This window comes from Rhinichthys klamathensis, unplaced genomic scaffold, assembly GCF_029890125.1.
Source record: "Rhinichthys klamathensis goyatoka isolate OS25496 unplaced genomic scaffold, OSU_Roscu_1.1 h1tg000056l_1, whole genome shotgun sequence".
Classification (NCBI taxonomy): domain Eukaryota; kingdom Metazoa; phylum Chordata; class Actinopteri; order Cypriniformes; family Leuciscidae; genus Rhinichthys; species Rhinichthys klamathensis.
Genome location: NW_026606601.1, coordinates 2,714,140 through 2,735,411, shown reverse-complemented (window position 1 = coordinate 2,735,411; position 21,272 = coordinate 2,714,140). Strand labels below are relative to the sequence as shown.

The 21,272-nt window shown below is 35.0% G+C and overlaps 1 protein-coding gene across 3 annotated transcripts in view; it reads right to left on the bottom strand.

Moving 5' to 3' along the window:
- Positions 1-18,912: 18,912 nt before the first annotated feature.
- The window catches only part of pcdh17 (protocadherin 17), an 80,332-nt gene continuing 77,972 nt past the window's right edge, over positions 18,913-21,272 (bottom strand). For 2 of the 3 annotated variants that reach the window (XM_056248652.1, XM_056248654.1), the window contains exon 5: positions 18,913-21,157. In XM_056248652.1, the coding sequence (XP_056104627.1) occupies positions 20,457-21,157 (701 nt within the window). In that variant the 3' untranslated portion in view covers positions 18,913-20,456. The remainder of the gene's footprint in view (positions 21,158-21,272) is intronic. The other variant, XM_056248653.1, reaches the window with a different exon arrangement.

Below are 21,272 nucleotides of genomic sequence, written 5' to 3'. Positions count from 1 at the left end.
CTCGTTTATTTCAGCACCTTTTTTTCTTTTTCTTTCATTTTTCCATTCAGTCTTTTGGATCACAGTCTATTAATTCCAGTGAGGAATGTCCTCATATTGGCTGGTGCTCCGAACAAAGCTCTACGGCACAGCATGACAAATGACAACTCCACCTTTTTTACCTCCACATTCACAACTGTGAATAATGGGTAAGTTTCTGTGCCAATGCATGAGAGTAACATCACCAAAAACAATGTGTAGTTTTTAATGATATAAGTGTTCATTACATGACCACAGATCATCAACCTAGTGTTTTTAAAAAGCAGCTGATCTTATGAGTTGCCATTTGATGAGCATATGTGTTCAGTATTTTGCCTGGTAACTCATTGCTTGTTATAGTGGCACTCCATGTAAGTATGTAGGGCAAGGTGTAGCTTCCCCTGAGACTTAATAGAGTCCTCATTTATGCTTCATTCCCAACTTTATCTTGGGTGTCTTGGATTTAGGCGAAATAACAATTGTAAAATTGTAAAAGTGTTAAAGAAAGTCCTGGCAGAACATACACTGTTAACCTTTTAATTAAAAGAAATTAAAACTTTTCTTCTATACGTATACATTAAATTGATCAAAACACAGACAAGCAGGTGTGTTTAAACGGTTAGTTCACCCAAAAATAAAAATTCTGTCATCATTTACTCATCCCTCATGTTGTTCCAAGCCTGTAAGACTTTTGTTCATCTTCAGAACATAAATGAAGATATTTTTAATAAAATCTGATCGATTTCTGTTGACGGCTACGTAACTACTACTTTGGTGCTTCAAAAAATTCATAAAGAGAAAGTAAAGCTAATCCATATGAATCGAGCGGTTTACTCCAAATTTTCTGAAGAGACACGATCGCTTTATATGATGAACAGATTGAATGTAGACTAAACCGCTCAATTCATATGGATTGGTTTCACGATCTCTTTATGAACTTTTTGTTAAGCACCAAAGTTGTAGTTGCGTAGCTGTCTACGGAGGTACAGAAATCCCTCAGATTTTATTAAAAATATCTTCATGTGTGTTCCGAAGATGAACGAAAGTCTTATGGGAACGACATGAGGGTGAGTAATGATGACAGAATTTTCATTTTTGGGTAAACTTACCCTTTAATGCAGCACTCAAGACTGCAATAAACTGCTCTTCTGATTCCTAGAATCTCACAGGCTCTCATTTGCTGCCCAAAAAACAATTTTATCAGTGTTCTGCGTCCTAAAAGAGCGGCACTCAAAGGTACAGGTCACATGAAGCAAATCCTTTCTAGCTGAATTAGGGAAAGCGTAATTTCTGCATATATTTATGAATTGATTTGGCACTGTCGGGCGTTGCTGGTCTTTGCTAATGGCAATAATTTTTTGGATAGGATTCATATGTCTACTTCATATTAAGTTTCCTCACTGCTTACTGACCTTTTCATTTTCTCTGGCATACGCGATCCTTCACATCTATGGACTTGTCAGGACTCATTATGTTCTGACTGCTGCTTTGTTACGAGAGAGAGCATCTTTTACCGCGCAGATGTGTGTGTGTGTTGGCTGTCGTTTATAGTCTGTAAAACAAAGGCATAAAAAATAGAAGCCTGGGGTGGCACGGGAGCACACCCTGTTTGTCACGGATCGCTGCTGTGTGTGTTGAGCGACTGGGTGGAGACGGCAGTCATTATAGCCCTCAGGTTCAGCGGTTTTGCCTTCCCATCAAAGCAAGCGCAGATGATTTAGTTGATAAATAGTTCCATGGATGGATGGAAAGATGTCTAAAAGGAACGTTGTGTCCAAATGCACATGCTAAACCATCCTAAATTGTATGTGACTACAGAATTAGAAGCACAAATCATAGCAAATAGTTTTTTGGAAACAGGAAAAAAAAATGGACATGGGATCTGATGTGCCATCGCTCATGGCACATCAAAAAACAACATGGCCGCTGTGCGATGATCTGATATTGGTTATTGGAACTTTTTTTTTGCTGCTGTTGTCCATTTGCTCTATTTGTTTGAGGATTCTGATCAGCTCAAAACTAGCCTGGGAAAACCCAGACAACGTCCGGCAAATTTAGATTTGCTCTGACAGTTAATCTGGCAAAGAGCTCATTCAAGCCCATTTCCAATCCGTCGAAATCGCGGCACCAATCAGAAACGTTGGGGCGGGCTTTACACGATGACGACAGCGCTGGGATTTTGAAGCAGATTTTGTAGCCTACATTACAAAGATGGATGCCGCCGTCGAACATCACTCGTTCAAATCAGCTATCGCGTCTGTTTTAAGCGATTTGAACGTTTCCTTTTTGTTAAAAACCGAGCAAAGAACAACACACGGAGATGTTTCTGCCGCTCTGCATACGTCATCTCCTTCATCGCTCTGATTGGTTTTAGGTCAATCCGCGACGTCCGTTGGTGACGCCCCTCTGGAAATGATTTGTCTATGACGCTTTGCCAGACCATAACTCAGTTACAACTGAAAATGGTCTGGTTTTAACCAGGCTAGCTCAAAACAGCAAAAGCTCTACTATAACTACAAATATAAATATAACAGTATTTATTGCTATTTATATAGAGTGTAAAAAGCCTCTGCCTTTTTGTTATGTCTGGTTCTCAAACACTTGTGTTGGTAAAATGGGGTTCTCAGACTTCTTTTCAGTGCTAGTCTAGAAAATTGAGATCCAAAAAACACTTGCAACCAAAAACATCCTTTGACAGATTGATGTACTTTGAAACTCTGAATATTGAAACTGTGAATTTTCTTTGGATAATTCAGAAGACAAGCGTTCAATTTCAATTAAACTTGCAGTCTTAAATTTGACAAGTTTGCATGTATTTTATATTTTAGTGTTTGACAAGCTACAATAAAGGTAGACTCTGTGTTTTTCAAAGTGTTGATGTTTGGCAGATTGCATGGAAACCATAATTTCATCTTTTATGAATTGTTGAATCGTTCACAGTGAGATTGATAACATGCATTTAGAAAACAGATCATGCTGACTTTGAGGTGATTGAGCTACTTACTAATTCTAATATAAAAACAGTGCAAGACAAATGAGTCTGTGGAATCCATACATCATTGTAGTACTGATGTACTCTTTTGCTCTCTATACTTGCCAAGTTTATAAAGTATATACTTTCTCATTTAGTAGTATATGCTTTTGTTGCACAGCAGAATGAGAGCTCAGAGACATCAGGTATGTTTTAAATGGAAGACATTTTCTAAATAAAGCACATAGTGAGACAGGCAGACAGACAAATAATGCACTTATCACTCAGGCTACAATATTTTCAAAGGGTTTGGAGATTAACCTTTTGAATGTAATGTTGGGGATATGACGCCCCTCCTCTACCCGGGCAGAGCGTGGTCGACTTCTCTAATTAGCTGCCTGACATTTCACTTAATCCAATAAAAAACAACATGGCCGCTGTGCGATGATCTGATATTGGTAATTGGAACTTTTTTTTTTGCTGCTGTTGTCCATCTCTGTTCTGCTGTTGCTTAATTTTGATGCCTGTAGAGATATCATTAAACATTTCTATTGCAAAACAAGGCAAGGCTCTTCTCAAAGGACGCATGGAGGGGAATTTTCCTAATTTGGTTTAATCGAGGTCTCACCCGATCATGCACAAAAAGGCCATGAATGCAGATTTGCATTCTTTCACATTGAAGCGTATCAGTTTTCCGCTGCTTCTGTTACGGCTGTTTGATGACATGGTAGTTTCAGCACTCAAGCAAGCAAAGGGCTACGATTTTTTCCTGTGTTAGCATCTTCGTGGTGTGGTTTGTCACCTCAGTGTGCAAAACAAGGTCATTCTAGTTGCCCTTTACGAAGCTGATGACATCATTTCCGGTTAGTGGTCGCTTCGTGATGGCATTTTTGACTGAAATCCTTTTAAACATTGCACGTTAATGCATATCAATGTACAACTGTTGCATGCTTGAGTTTAATGCTCAAACTGATCATAATATGGCAACGCATTCTCATCCTTTGGCGTCATATAGGTGACGCCATATGACATTTCGTCGAAATCTTACGCACATGGCATCCTTTAGCGTCAATATAACACGCACTGTTATGGGTAGGTTTAGGTCTAGGGTAGGGTACGGTTATGACGCCTTGGGTTCTGCGTCTCATATTGATGCTAAAGGATGCCATGTGCGTAAGATTTCAACGAAATGTCCAAAGCGTCACATGTATGACGCCAAAGGATGAGAATGGGCTGAATATGGTTCTGTCCCAAATGGTACACTTTCGTGCAAGTCTATGTAGTCCATGAGACAATTTCGCCTCTTTTATATGCCCATATGCCAAGCCTGCAGTAGTGCGCACTTCACAGTGGATTACTAATAAGACTTTATCTTATTCAAATAAATTCTCCAAATCTGCTAGGTTGTTAATGACTTGTAAAGTTAAGCAGTTCTTGCACAGTTCAGATAGTGATGCTTGTTAGTGGCCCCAGTGTTTAAGCCTTAGCTAGAGGTCTGTCTAGCTTACGGCGGACAGGCACCCAGAGAAAAAGCTCTGAGCTAAATGAGCTTGGCACGGGAAAGCACTGTGCAAAAGACCAGACTTTATTTCTCCCAGAATCCTCCCTCTCATTAATTAATACCTGCCCCCAAGCTACTGATATATACAAACAGGAAGGAATGCACATGAAATGTGCCAGCAAATTGAAGCAAATACAAGATAAGACATGGAAATTAATTTTCATCCAACATTATTTTGAAAAATAAATATTGTACCACGCATTATGCATTTTCGTGAAATTCTTAATTGGCTTAGAAGTGGGAAAGTAAGTTACTTTTCTGTTTAATTTCTTAGGGCTAACGATATCAGTTTCCAACCAAATTTATTCTGCTGCAAATCTTTTTACCCACGGAAAATATTCCCAATTTGGGAAAAATCGTCTCCTGCGTACTGAATAAATTTAGTTTTTATAAAATTCTAAATTCTAACAGAATGATCCACAGAGGCGTTTTTAAATGGGAGAGCATATCTTCAGTTAAATCTGATATCAATGTGATATATATATATATATATATATATATATATATATATATATATATATATATATATATATATATATATATATATATTATGCTGTCATAAAATATATCAAATTAATGTGTTAATATTTAATATGAATATTTGGAAATTGTTTGGAAACCATGAATAATATATATGTTATTGTATGTTATTGCAATGTAATTATACATTGTTTACAATGTTATTATACATTTATTACAATGTAATGATACGTTTAATACAATGTAATTATACATTTATTAAAGTGTTATACATTTATTACAATGTAATTATACAATTATTACAATGTAATTATACATTACAGTGTTATTACACTCTAAAAACTGCTGGGTTGAAAACAACCCAATTTGGGTTATTTTTTAACCCAGCTGCTGGGTCAAAAAGGGTCTCACCCAGCGCTGGGTTATTTTAACCCAACCAGTTGGGTTATTGATTTAACCCAACATGTTGGGTTATGTTTTCTACCCGAAATTGGGTAGAAATTACTACATTGTTGGGTTGAACTGACTAAACAATGGGTTGAAGAATACAACCCAAATTATGGGTCATGGGTATTTGGATTAAAAATTACTTTTTTCAATTAACCTTTGCATTATGAAAGAAACTTGTAGTTATTTTATAAAATTAAAGATAATATTCAAAACATTATATCAATGCATGTTTTTATTTCTTATTTACCAATTAAAAGATCTTCAATTGACATGAGTTGGTCTTTAAAAATATATTTATTCATTTCATAAAGAATTTACAATTTAAAATGAATTCATTAGCAATTCATTAAAAATTAAAGTTCATTCATATAGATCATTTACAAATTCGCCCAAAGTGCTGCACAATATCAGAACCAGAGAACACCATTTAAAAACAATAAAAAGTATATAGTTAATAAAACAAACAATAGAACAAATATTTAATGCAAGAATGCAACAAATTTACAACAATCATGAAAATTCATGGGAGCGGGGGTTAAATGGAATTAAATTGAGCCCGGAGAATTTTGACCTCATTTGCCTCTTGTCCGGGGATTTCAAAGAGTGCTGTTTGGATAAACTCCCAAACTTTGCTGCAAACTTTGGGGTATGCGATGTCAAAAACAAAAAAAGCCTTAAAGCAGACATCTACAGCTCCCAGAAGGGAAGGGTGCTCCAGAGCCGTCCCATTGATGACAACAAATGCCTGGGAGCACTGATGTCCGTCCCCCAACAGGAGTACAAAGGGGTACTCTGTGGGTGCCTTTATCAGGTATTCCGCCAGGTTAGTTCCAACCTGTAAGAAAAACAAAACAAAAGGAAGTTGTTTGAACAGGTCAGGTATTGTAACAGCAACAGCAATATCACCAGAGTTGTCATGATTTTACTTAGCTTCATAATAAGGAAGAAAAATAAATTCAGGTAAAAAATCATTGTAACTTACAGGCTGAACATCAATAAAAGCCCTTCTGAGCTCAAGGTGGCTGGGGCGGCACAGTTTTCTGCCAACCTTGTATACCCCGGTTGGCAGCAACACCGGGAGCAGCTGCAACGCAACCTCCCCTTGTTTGTCTGTAAAATATATATGATAGATTCATCAGTCAAATACAACAGTACATTTATCTTATGGTTGGAGGGAGGAAGATTTTTCACAATATAGGAAAAGTGGGTAACACTTATTGTTTTCCCTGGTAACTAACCAGTAGTCCCCTAATAAGGCTGAGTTGGGCGTTCACCAGTAAGTACTGGTTAACTGATTAGTTCCCTAAGTAGAGCCCGACCGATATGGATTTTTAGGGGCCGATGCCGATACCGATAAAAAAAAGCCAGATACCGATATATCGGCCGATATTATTTATGTGTATATTATAATACAGTAGCAATATTATGTATGTGTATTATAGTACAGTACCAGTCAAAAGTTTGGACACACTTTCCTATTGGTGTGTACAAACTTTTGATGGGTACTGTATATAGAATACACAGTATAAACAGAATAAATATATAAACATTTTGCAATGATCACTCAAATGTGGTGATCAAACACTTGTGTGACAAAGATATGTAATGGAGACAGGGTGAATAATAGATTGAGAATGATACATTTGAGCTGTAACCAAACTAGTTTGCATTGCATGTTATATTATAAATACTGTTGCATAATCTTCACTAACGACTTTGTCTTTTAATTTAGTCACGTTATATAAAACATAACATATCAATAAATATATCAAAAGTGTCACTGACAAAACCTTATTATTCAATTCAATTCAAATGTATTTGTATAGCGCTTTTCACAATACATATTTCAACGCAGCTTGCACACAGAATGCACACAGAAAGTGCATTTCAGAAATGTCCATAGAAAAAATACAGTTAGTTAATTATGTAGGCTATTAATTTAATGTAAAATATTATCTAATTTTTAGTCTTAATTCCTCTAATCTCTACCAGTGGAGGACGAACTCAGATCTTTTTACTAAAGTAAAATTAATAATATCATAATGAAAACGTTTTTAATTACATATGTACAGTAGTTTTATGCTATTTTTTAAATAAGTAGTAAGCAAAATGTACTTAACGTGAAACATAGTGGTATAATTATATAAAGTATTGCTTGTGTAACATAGTGTTAGGCAGAATGAGCTTCAACACTGTCCACACCGGACGCGGCCGTTATTGCTAGAATGTTCTTTCCAGTGCAAAAAAAATATATTTTTAATGTAGTAGTTTGTCTTATCATAGCCTACAAATGTCTCATTTTACTCGATTTACTGAAGCCTGTAAACCGCATTTGCAGCTGCACAGCCGTGTGTATATCTATGCTGAAGAGCAAAGATCTATGCTCTATCATAGGCTGCGCTGCGGCAACTGCACATCCAATGGCGTGGGCGCCTCTGACGTGCGACCAATGAGCCAACTCTACGTCATTACACGTCAGAGCCTGTCAAGGGGGCGCCAAGTCCCCGAATTTGCCATTATAGCAGTTCATGTTGAACTTCACGAGTGCAAAAACAGGCGATTATCGCCAAATACAGGCTTATGTCAGTAAAATAAAATGCATGGGGTTTAACACAGATATATTCGGTCAAAGTAGTTATTTACTCGTGTAATCAATTTTTTTTCCTGTTTTACAGACGGCGTTTGAGACTTAATTAGCTTATTAACTCGTCACATACATTTCCGAAAATAAGATATAACGTTAACTAAAAGAAAACTCACCATAACAATCCTAGGTTAGCTGTAGGCTATAAATGACAAATGATGAGCGTCCGTCTCAAAGCTGCGCCAAATGGCGGACAGACCCTTAAAAAACCCGGACTGGAACATTTCATACATATCGAAGTGCCATTTACTTAAACAATGCAAATTCAATCGTAAATATGCCTTTTGACGACCTCAATATCAGCGGTTCAAAATGTGATCTGATTTCTAATTTGCGATCGGTAGGCTTTTATGTAGTTTAAACGACCCAGGCTCAAAATAGCGTTCCCATCAGTAATCAAGCTAACTGCCTATAACTAAGACAATGAAACAAAACTTTATGTGGTTTATATCTCACCGTTTGATGTTATATAAATCAACTTACTTGGAGCAGTGCAAAGTTGCGTGTCCTGTCCGTCGTCCTCAGCTCTTGAAAGGGGGGGGGGGGGGGGGGGGGGGGGGGTTACCACGGGTAACCCGGGTCCAACCGTTACTTCTACAACCCAATGCGTTGGGTTGACATTTATAAACCAACGTTGGGTCAAACTGACCCAACCCTAGATCCAACTGCCTCAACCCAACATTTGGGTTAGGGAAACAACCCAGCGCTTTTTAGAGTGTATACGTTTATTACAATGCAATTATACATTTATTACAGTGTTATTATACACTTGTTTCATTTTTATTATAATACATTTGTTACATTACTTTGTACATTATTCTTTTTGAAAAAAAAGTAGCGATTCTTTTTGAAAAGTAGTGATTCTTTTCGAGAAATGAAGCGATTCTTTTCAAGATTATTATAAATTTATTAAAATGTAATTATACATTACAGTGTTATTATAGATTTATTACAATGTAATTATACGTTTATTACAATGTTACTATACATTTATTACATTTTAATTATGCTTTTATTACAAAGTTATTATACATTTATTACAGTGTTATTATACTTTTATTACAATGTAACTATACATTGTTTACAGTGTTATTATACATTTATTACAATATAATTATAAGTTTATTTCAATGTTATTGTTGCAATGTAATTAACATTGTTTACAGTGTTATTATACATTTATTACAATGTAATTATACGTTTATTTCAATGTTATTATACATTTATCAATGTAATTATACATTACAGTGTTATTATACATTTATTACAATGTAATTATACATTTATTACAGTGTTATTATGCGTTTATTACAATGTAATTATACTTTTATTAAAGTGTTTATACATTTATTAGAATGTAATTATACGTTTATTATAATGTAATTCTACATTGTTTACAGTGTTATTATACATTCATCACAATGTAATTCTGTATATTCTAAATTACGATTCTGTATACATTACAGTGTTATTATACGTTTATTACAGTGTTATTATACATTTATTACAATGTAATTATAAGTTTATTACAGTGCTATTATACATTTATTGCAATGTAACTATACGTTTATTACAATGTTATTATACATTTATCACAATGTAATTATACATTTATTACAGTGTTATTATACGTTTATTACAATGTAATTATACGTTTAGTACAATGTAATTATACATTTATTGCAATGTAATTATACATTTATTACAATGTTATTATACATTTATCACAATGTAATTATACATTTTTTACATTGTTATTATACATTTATAATAATGTAATTATACGTTTATTTCAATGTTATTATAGCGATTCATTTTGAAAAAGTAGTGATTCATTTTGAAAAAGTAGCGATTCATTTTGAAAAAGTAGCGATTCTTTTTTTTTAAAAGTAGCAATTCTTTTTTTGAAAAAGTAGCGATTCATTTAAAAAAATTATCGATTCTTTTTTAAAAAGTAGCAATTCATTTTGAAAAAGTAGCGATTCCTTTTTAAAAAGTAGCGATTCTTTTTTTGAAAAAGTAGCGATTCATTTTAAAAAGTAGCGATTCTATTTTAAAAAGTAGCGATTCTTTTTGAAAAGGTAGTGATTCTTTTTGGAAAGAGAAGCGATTCTTTTTGGAAAATTATACATTGTTTACAGTGTTATACATATATTACAAAGGTAATTGTCATTATGCATTTATCTCAAAGTAATTATACATTACAGTGTTATTATACATTTATTACAGTGTTATTATACATTTATTACAATATAATTATACGTTTATTACAATGTAATCATACATTTATTAAAAAGTTAAATACATTTATTACAGTGTTATAATATGTTTATTACAAATTTATTATACATTTATTAGTGTTATTATACGTTTATTACAATGCAATTATACGTTTAATACAATGTAATTATACATTTATTACAATGTAATCATACATTTATTAAAAAGTTAAATACATTTATTACAGTGTTATAATATGTTTATTACAAATTTATTATACATTTATTAGTGTTATTATACGTTTATTACAATGCAATTATACGTTTAATACAATGTAATTATACGTTTATCACAATGTAATTATACATTTATTACAGTGTTATTATACGTTTATTAAAATGTAATTATACGTTTATTACCATGTAATTATACATTTATTACAGTGCTATTATACATTTATTACAATGTTATTATACATTTTTGACAGTGTAATTATGCATTTATTACAAAGTTATTATACATTTATTACAGTGTTATTATACGTTTATTACAATGTAATTATACGTTTATTACAATGTTATTATACATCACAATGTAATTGTACATTTATTACAGTGTTATTATACGTTTATTACAATGTAATTATACGTTTTTTACAATGTAATTATACATTTATTACAGTGCTATTGTACATTTATTACACTGTTATTATACATTACAGTGTAATTATGCATTTATTACAAAGTTATTATATATTTATTATAGTTTTATTATACTTTTATTACAATGTAACTATACATTGTTTATAGTGTTATTATACATTTATTACAATGCAATTATGTTTATTTCAATGTTATTATTGTTGCAATGTAATTAACATTTATTTCAATGTTATTATACATTTATCACAATGTAATTATACATTACAGTGTTATTATACATTTATTACAATCTAATTATACAAAAAGTAGCGATTCTGTTTGGAAAAATTAGCGATTCTTTTTTAAAAAGTAGCGATTCATTTTGAAAAAGTAGTGATTCTTTTTTGAAAAAGTAGCGATTCATTTTGAAAAAGTAGCGATTCAGTTTGAAAAAGTAGCGAGTCTTTTTTTTAAAAAGTAGCGATTCATTTTGAAAAAGTAGCGATTCATTTTGAAAAAGTAGCGATTCTTTTTGGAAAAAGTAGCGATTCGTTTTGAAAAAGTAGCGATTCTTTTTGAAAAAGTAGTGATTCTTTTTGAAAAGGTAGCGATTCTTTTTGGAAAAAGTAGCGATTCTTTTTGGAAAATTATACATTGTTTACAGTGTTATTATACATTTATTTCAATGTAATTGTAGGTTTAATACAATGTAATTATACATATATTACAGTGTTATTATACATTTATTATACATTTATCACAATGTAATTATACATTACAGTGTTATTATAAATTTTTTACAGTGTTATAGCGTAGCGATTCTTTTTGGGAAAAGTAGCGATTTATTTAGAAAAAGTAGCTATTCTTTTTGGAAAAAGTAGCAATTCTTTTTGTAAAATTATACATTGTTTACAGTGTTATTATACATTTATTGCAATGTAATGAAAAAAGTAGTGATTCTTTTATTATACATCTTTAATTATACATTTGTTAGTCTTATTATACATTTATTACAGTGTTATTATACTTTTTTACAATGTAATTATACGTTTATTACAAAGTAATTATACGTTTATTACAATGTAATTATACGTTTATTACAATGTAATTATACGTTTATTACAATGTAATTATACATTTATTACAATGTAATTATATATTTATTTCAGTGTTATTATACGTTTATTATAATGTTATTTACATTTTTTACAATGTAGTTATACGTTTATTACAATGTAATTATGCATTACAATGTAATTATACATTACAGTGTTATTATACATTTATTACAATGTAATTATATGTTTATGTTACGGCCCTTAGGCCGTGTGTGTCTGCTTAGGTGTACTGCTGCTTGTCTGTCCTCTGCAGGTCCTGTGTGCACACCTGTCTCCATTTGGCAATCAGCTAGTGTGCCCACCTGTTGGCAATCATCAGGAGAGCGGGAGCTGGTGTAAAGGGAAGAGAACAGGCAGACTGTGGACGAAGCTTACCAGAGCTGGGTGATACTGCAGTGGCGTTCGTGGAGTTCCTGCAGTAGCGTGTATCAAGTCCGACCCTCGTGCTGGGGTTTACTCTCTCGGTGGAGAGAGGGTGGTAAATATAATGTGTTTGTTTCCTTTTTGTAATTGTTTTCTGTTGTATCTTTTTGAGACTCACCTTTTTGTATCTGTTGTACCTTTTGGTTAATTAATATTGTAAATAAACGCCATACTTGCTGATAAATCGGTCTCCTTTGTTTCTTCAACCCAAAATGGTTTTATTATTGTCACCAACCTCCTCCTCCCCTGGACTTTCCACTGGAGGTTTGTAACAGTTTATTACAATGTAATTATACATTTATTACAGTGTTATTATACATTCGTTACATTATTATTATTATACATTTGTTACATTATTATTTTGTTACATTATTCTTTTTGAAAAAAGTAGAGATTGTTTTTGAAAAAGAAGCGATTCTTTTTGGAAAAAGTATCGATTCTTTCTGAAAAAAGTAGTGTAAAAATGTAATTATACATTTGTTACAGTCTTTTTATACATTTAATACAACGCAATTATAAGTTTATTACAATTTAATTACACGTTTATTACAATGTAACTATACATAATTTAAAAAACTGTATAGAACTATGAAAAACTATGTATAGAACTATGAAAAAATAGCGATTCATTTTTGAAAAAGTAGCGATTCTTTTTGAAAAAGTATTGATTCTTTTTTGAAAAAGTATCGATTCGTTTTGTAAAAAAGCATCGATTCGTTGTCTGAAAAAGTATCGATTCACTTGAAAAAGTATCGATTCACTTTCGAAAAAGTATCGATTCATTTGTGAAAAAGTATCGATTCTTTTTTTTTAAAAAGTATCGATCCATTTTTGAAAAAGTAGCGATTCACTACTTTCGAAAAAGTAGCCAATCACTACTTTCGAAAAAGTAGCGATTAACTACTTTCGAAATAGTAGCGATTCACTACTTTCGAAAAAGTAGCGATTAACTACTTTCGAAATAGTAGCGATTAACTACTTTCGAAAAAGTAGCGATTCATTTTTGAAAAAGTAGTGATTCATTTTTGAAAAAGTAGTGATTTAACTGAATCTGTAAGTCAACTACACTGTTTAATTCTGAATATGATATTTTATTCTGGTGTGCTTAACGTTATCGTTTTCTCAGAGTTTAGGCTCCTGTGTAATAGTAACCTAGGCTATTAAGCAACTCAAACATACCAAAACAACAATTACTAAAAACACACAAAAACAGATTTTGCACGGGCATTGCACTAGTCTATCTATCTATCTATACATTACAGGAACGTCTGTGTGTCTGTCTGTCCGTCTGTCCGTCTGTCTGTTGATCAAATATCTCTCGAACCGTTAGTCCGATAGATTTCAAACTTGACAGGTGTCTTGCTACGGGCCCGAGTAAGTGCAGTGCCGAGTTTGACGTTGTTTGGATAAGAAATGCAAAATATATCGTTAAATATATCGATAAAAGAAGCACACATTGAAGTTGTGGTTTAAAAATAAACATTTTGACATTAGAGAGGGTTGTGGTTTAAAAATGGTGGTTTAAAAATAAACATTCTATCAGCTAAACATTAAGTCAGCTACTATACACTGTTTACTTCTGAATATTGTAGTTATTCAGAAGTAGTTAGTTGTCAGTAGTTAATATAGTTCAATTTTCCATATATAATGTATGTCATTATGTCAGTATCAGTATTTGCTTTCAACCATGCACAAATAAAAATGTCACTGAACTTTTGCTGTGTAATTGTAACAATAAGCACTCAAACACAACAAATCAACAATTACTAAAAACACGCACAAAAACAGATTTTGAACTGTTATTCGAACCGTTAGTCCGATGGATTTCAACTTGACAGGTGTCTTGCTACGGGCACGAGTAAATGCAGTACCAAGTTTGACGTTGTTTGAATTAGAAATGCAAAAGATATCGGTAAATATATCGGTAAAAGAAGCACACATTGGCTTTTGCCGCTCTAGCCGCTGGCCACTCTGGCTCACACTGAGTGGCCACTCCCCAAAATAAACATTCTGACATTAGAGGGTTGTGGTTTAAAAATATCTGAATATTATATTTTATTCACGGCCATCATTTGTAGTAGCCTATTCACAAACTGTTTGCTCAAGCGTAGCGTTTTCTCTGAGTTCACTGTGTTGCTGCTCCAGCCAAGGTCTGACCCTCCTCTGAATCGACGCGCTTATTCATTTGTGGATGTTAACTGAATCTGTAAGTCAGCTACACTGTTTAATTATGAATGTTATATTTTATTCTGGTGGGCTTAACGTTATCGTTTCCTCAGAGTTTAGGCTCCTGTGTAATATAGCCTTGGCTATTTAGCAACTCAAACATACCAAACCAACAATTACTAAAACACACAAAAACAGATTTTGCATGGGCATTGCACTAGTTTTACTAATTAATTACTAATGTGCAATGTATTTAATGTAAATTGTTATTTATTTTTATCCAAAGCTTATAATCCTGATTGTGTATAAAAGTTACACAGATTGACTCGGTTTATTCATTTCCTTTAAAAAAAAAAAAAAAAAAAAAAAATTTAAGTTCCAACAATCAACAACTCTTTTTGCTGAGTATTATGTTCCAGACAACCTGGAGCCAAAACCCTTTGTACAAGTGAGCAAAAACTACTATCTTTAATGGGCAAAAAGAAAAGAAAAAAGGACCCCGCATTATGCAAAGCGGGATGATGTTTACGTTATAAGCCTTGTCTGTCATTTTAGTAAAGCTGCTCTCATGTATAAACCTGCCTGTAGGTTCCTTTGGCCGGGCGCCTGAAGCATCTGAACTGTGCAGAAGTGCCATCGCTGTGATTCAGAGCATCCTCACGCTCGACTTAAACCGCTGCTTGACTCGTGCCTGTCGGCTACCTTCGCGCTTTAATCTCTCTGAGTGGTGGGAATGTGAACTAATGAGATAAATTAAGAATCATTAGCCTGGAGCTAAACTTTAAAGATATCATCCATGTTCTGCAAAAAAAAAAAACAACCAAAAAACAGATTCCTTCAACCCAAAGCAAAGGAGCACAAGAGGCGGGTGGGATTCGGGAATGACATGCGATAACCAATATATGGAAATTCACTGCAGATTTGCGATACGTTTTATAAATATATTCCCCTCGCCTGAATGTTTGATGATTGTAATAAAAACGCCATCTTCGTCAACGCAAAACCTAGACGGGGTAGCTGTGTTCTAATCTTTTAATGTGTACCATGGCAAAACGATGACAAGAAGCACGGAGCTGCATCTATTAATAAGATATTTTTTTGGTTTTAATGTCATAGATCACATAGAATACAGCCGTAGACAATAGCTCTCATCCATATGCTTTGTTGTTTTGTGTGCGTGTTGCGACTGAGGGGGGTATGTATAAAGTCTCATTCAATTATGGATTTACGCCTTAGACTTTGATGGCCAAAAATACCCCTGTTCACTAATACTGCAATCAATCTCTCTCCATGCCTACTGAGTATAATTAGACAATAATGAGGAAACTGCTTTATGCTGGATCTCAAACTATGTGTTGACCTCAGCAACTTATAGTCCATTAGACAGCAAATAGCTCACAAGGCTAGCATAATAAACCATGCCTTCCACTTCAGCTGAGGACTGAAGCATTACATGTACAGGCAGTGATAATACATAATACAGCGTTTTTAATCGTCTCCGCGGATCCGTGTGAACGGGGATCGATATGACAACGTCGTCGTCTGGAAAAACTTTTCCCCTTTTAGTACATAGTACATTGTTTACATTGTCGTGTAAATGTCCCCATAATCACAGATATTTTATTATATATTATACCTCATTATAGTAGATATTTTTATTGGGATTTTATGAACTGGGCATATTTTTTCCTCTCTGCAGCCTTTAATGTAACATCTACTAATGAAGGTATGTTATAACTTTTACATGACATTTGCTGCTCAAGTGATTGCTCAACAACCTGGCATAATCTAAATGTTCCTACAGTGGAATACATACTACTTTTCTGAATCTTGGAATCTCAGGCTCAAACCTGAGGAAGGCTCTCAAAGACCTGACAGAGGAGGCAGAACAAGGGAGCTTTTGGCTTTCTAGGAGCTGTGGCGCCCGGGGAGCGATTGGGGGTTATTCTTGATCAAGGACACCTCAGTCATTTCCTGTCAGTATTGAGAATCAAACCTACAACCTTCAGGTTATCAGTCTGACTCTCTAACCATTAGGCCACGACATCCCCCACTATTGCAAACATAACCAGTGTTAACAGGCAGTCATAGTAGAGAGACTGAATTTTGAGTAATTAGAAGATTTAACACACAAAGGTCTCTCATACACACATATAGACATGGAGGCATCCACCGGCGCTCGACTCACACATTCAACAGCAATAAAAAATGAACTTTAACTAAAGGTATAAAAAGGAAACAAACTGAGACGAGCGACAAGCAGGGAAGTTATTTCTATCTGTGTGGCTTCAGGTTAAAGCGTTCTTAAGAACCTTGATGTCTTTTGAAGGCATTGGTTGTGTAAATGAAACAGACTGAAGCATGGCAGTGTGCTGATCACGGAGAATGGGCTCAGTCGAAAATAAAAAGTGATTGTGTCACACACCACAGCGAGATCTGAGACACGCAACCACCGTGCTGTGTATTGTTATTTGTTGCGGTTGTGTCAAGTGTGTCGGCATGTCAGACTCATCACTGTGTTTAGACAAAAAAAAAAAAAAAAAAACGAAACCTAATTTAGATATGCTTCTCTTTCACTTTCTCGCAACAAAATGCTTTTTTGCTATCTCTTTTTCCCGGGTACTGATAAACCCACTGTGTGGAAAATAAAGAATGAAACGAGAAAAAACAACAACAAAACAAAACAAAACAAAGGAGAAAGTCTAGGAGAGCCTCCTTTGAAGCAGGAATACATGCACGGATAGAACAACGAATAAATAAATAAATAAAACAAATTTATAAATAAATAATGGAACAGACACGATTGTGTCTTTATGGAAGATGAGAGAAGTTTTTTCTCCTTCCCTGTGGCAGCTGTGCAGGGCGACCTGTGTTTAACGCACACCGCGGGCAACGCTTTCTGATGACATAAATAGCCGATCATGAAAATGGTTTTCTTCCCCTTGAGTTTTTTTTTTTTCTGCTTCTTTTGTGATTGAGCTCATTTTAGTCACAATGCGGCACAACTTTGAAAACATAACATATAACTGCGGTTCTTTTAAAAGGAGTGCTTTTTCATTTAATTGCTGTGCCTGGGAATAGTTCAAATCCCAAAGTACACTGTGTGGGCAGGGCACCGTTCTAATAACATATAGACATATATATATTCATATATTCATTGTTTATATTCTCATAGTCTATGATATGAGGAGTGCACAAGGTCATTATGAGCATTATAAGCTAAACTGGATGGATAGCTTGAGCCACCAATACTGCTACAACTGAGATCCATTTGATGAGGGAAAGATGAAAAAAGACAGTTCTGTTCCCAAACACCTAGTGAGCAAAGGTTGCTTCAAAAGTTAGGTTTAATTATGTCTAGTCTTTATAGGCAGCAAATAAGAACATTTTGTGGAATACATAGCAAAAAGCTCAGTGGATGACCAAGATAGTGGATGATACGAGTGAAATGTTGATTCTAACTAAATTGATTCAATATTAAAATGTATGGACGTGTGTTTTCAAAATATCGTGTTGTCCCTTTTGCATCGCCTTGCATTAAAGTCGGCGTGAAACAGAAGTTGCCAGTCTTTTTTTCCCTATTGTGAGATATACCCGAGTGAAACGGCTTCTCAAACAAGAAAAACATGTTGGGTGATACTTGATTTTGACAGAAATTGATTGGATGGTTGAATCATTGGTTTGCTATTGGTTGATCCAATGTGAGTGACAGGTTGTTCCGCCCTCGAGCCAAAAAACACATCATCAGAGAAAAGAAGAGAAGTCGTTGCAAGAGGAAGGGAAAGTTATTTTGGTTAAAGCTAATATGATGTGCATGGATAAATCATTTATAATAAGTACTGTCAACAAGAATGGTAATTTTTCATGTCATGGTAACTTTAAAATCAACATTGAATTGGACGCAGTATGCAAAAAGGCAACTTATTGGGTTGTGGAAAAGCACAAAAGTCACAACAAATGTATTTTTTTTTTCAAAAGTGGCAGGTTTTATGCGTTGAGAGAAAGATAGATTAATGAATTCTGATTTGTTTCACTAGTTCCTCAGAGGGAAACACTTTTTGGTCCTTATTATGAAACGAACAGCATGTTCTTCTTCTGAATCCTTTCAAACCTAAAGAAGCTAAACAACACTTGCAATGAACTTCTGACAATGGACATTTTTTGTCAAATTAGCTGCCCATAAAACAGTGTTGGTATTGTAAAAAAAAAAATAGGCAAACTGTAGTCGTATGTGGCTGTATTTTAGTTTTGTTTCTTGTAGACAAAAACAAGTTACTCAGCAAGTAGTGAACATGTCATTTAAGCAGTCTTTTCCAACACGTGTTTAAAACAACATAACCTGTCCAAACGCACAGCAGCGAGGCGAAGCAGAAAGCGAGAGCGGAAGAGTTGAACCAAGAATGAAACCGAATGGAAATTAAACTCATAGAGTTTGACGACTACTAAGGCATCAGTTGCCAAGTACAATATAAGCCCATGTATATTACAACACAACCATATATTAATTTAATAAAATACACAATATAGCTCTTGTACACGTAACAATTTGGCTCAATGCACAGAAACTGCAGAAAAATCAATAAAAATATGTCGTTTTGATGTAAACACATTAAATTGGATACATTTTACACATTAAAATGATATTGTGTATAAGTGACAATGTGAAGGGACATTTCCTTTTTTAAAATCTTTTTTCGTTGTTGTTAATGTAGTTTTTCTGGAATCGAAAACAGTGTCCTTTGCAGTTTAATAAATATCTTCAACCGCATGTTCATCCTGTGCGCACCCTTATTTTTTTCTGAGATTAATGGTTTTTCCATCTTTTCTTTTTTACAAAATGTATAAATATTTTCAGTGTTATCTGGACACTATACATAAGTTCATATATTTATATATATTTATCTATATGCATATATAGATATATCTTTTCACAGTTGAGGAAAAATGTCCCTAATATACAAGAGAGTGACTGTTATAACTTAACATCGGACACGTGGAGAGTCACTTTAAAAGTAGTGAAAAGCTGAAGACAGATGATCACAGAGGACCAATAAAGTGGGAGTAACAGGTTCACCGTTCTGGAATGTTCCATATGTACGTATACATGGGAGGAGGACACAGTTTACACGTGACTAGAAATGACAGGTGAAGAATGGTTACATTTCATAATCAACCCTCCCCACCCCCCCTAAAGATTCGAGGCCCCACACACAGAGTTTGCTGATATCATTTGCACTTCTTATGCTGATATTACAAAGCCAATAAAAGTTAAACTGAGAGTCTCTGTCTTGGTGTGGTCCATCTGTTCAGGAGCGTCCGATGCAACCCGAACCCTTTTGATTTGCGATTGTCATAACAAACCACTTCCGTCTACCCGCTTCCCCTCCAAAAGTCCCTGGAGGAGAAGGGTGGGACACTCCATCTTGCGGGTAAGTGACAGAAAGACGTCACTGTAAGAAAGAGTTTGAAGCTGGTGGGCACTTGAAGAAGAAAAAAAGCTCACAAGAAGCCAGAAGCAGCAACTTCTGCAACTCCAAAGGAATTCCCTTGCCCCCCAAAACACAACACGGCGTCCAGACGAACAAAAGCGAACAGTTTTTTTTTGCTCCTTATGTTTTTTTTTTGTTTTTTTTTTGTCATGATCTTCAAGTACGCATATTTTTTGTTCTCAAAAAGCATCCCCATCTGCGCCGCACTCTCTCGGAGAGTGTCTCGACTTATGTAGTCTCCGATGTAGTTTCTTATGCTCTCTCAAAGTCCGTTTTTACTTTCTGATGGGGGTCTTTTCGTTTCCCCGACAATCCTGCAGGAGTTTGTCGATGTCTCTGACCACCTGGTCTGCGTCCATGGTGCCACGGCCCATCTCTCCTCCGCCCTGCTCCAAGACGCAGTCCATTTCCACTGCCGTCTCCTGGCTGATCCGTGAACGCGCTTCAGCCAGGACTTTGGCCACGGGGTCACAGGGAGGCAGCGTGGAGTAGCCCTGCTCTTTGTTCTGCTTGTTCGGGGAGATATACTGTCCGTCTGGGGGTCCGTAGTGGCTGGTGCTGGGCTTGCCCTCTGCTCCGTCACCCATGCCTTTGGCCGAAGAGCACGGGGAACCTGTACTACAGCCTTTGGTGGGACTACATGAGGCAGATGGGACTTCCTGCAAGAGAGGGCTGAGGGCACGTTTGGTCTTTAGGTAGGGTTTAACATTCGCCACCAGGATGGTGTGGTCCCGACGCTCCTTTCCAAATGTGCAGAAAGTTTTTTTGCCATTGGGGTTGCAAACTGTCTCGTAAGTCTCGGTCTCCACTGCGACCGCTTCCATGCCGGCAGGGACGAAGAGATTGGTGCGGTAGTCAGAGCCCTCGGCTTGGGGAGTTCCAGCTCCTCCGGCCCCAACGGGAAACTGGGGCATCCAACAACGGTCAGAGTGACCCAGCACTCGACACTCCTCTGTGCAGTTCACACAATCCTCCTCTAAAAAAAAAAAAGAGAGAGAGAAAAAGATTGATTTTTCTGGAAAATCAAAAACACCAAATAGCAATGCGAAAATTCCAACCTTATCTCACTGCAATTTTTCGAGGTGGCTAAT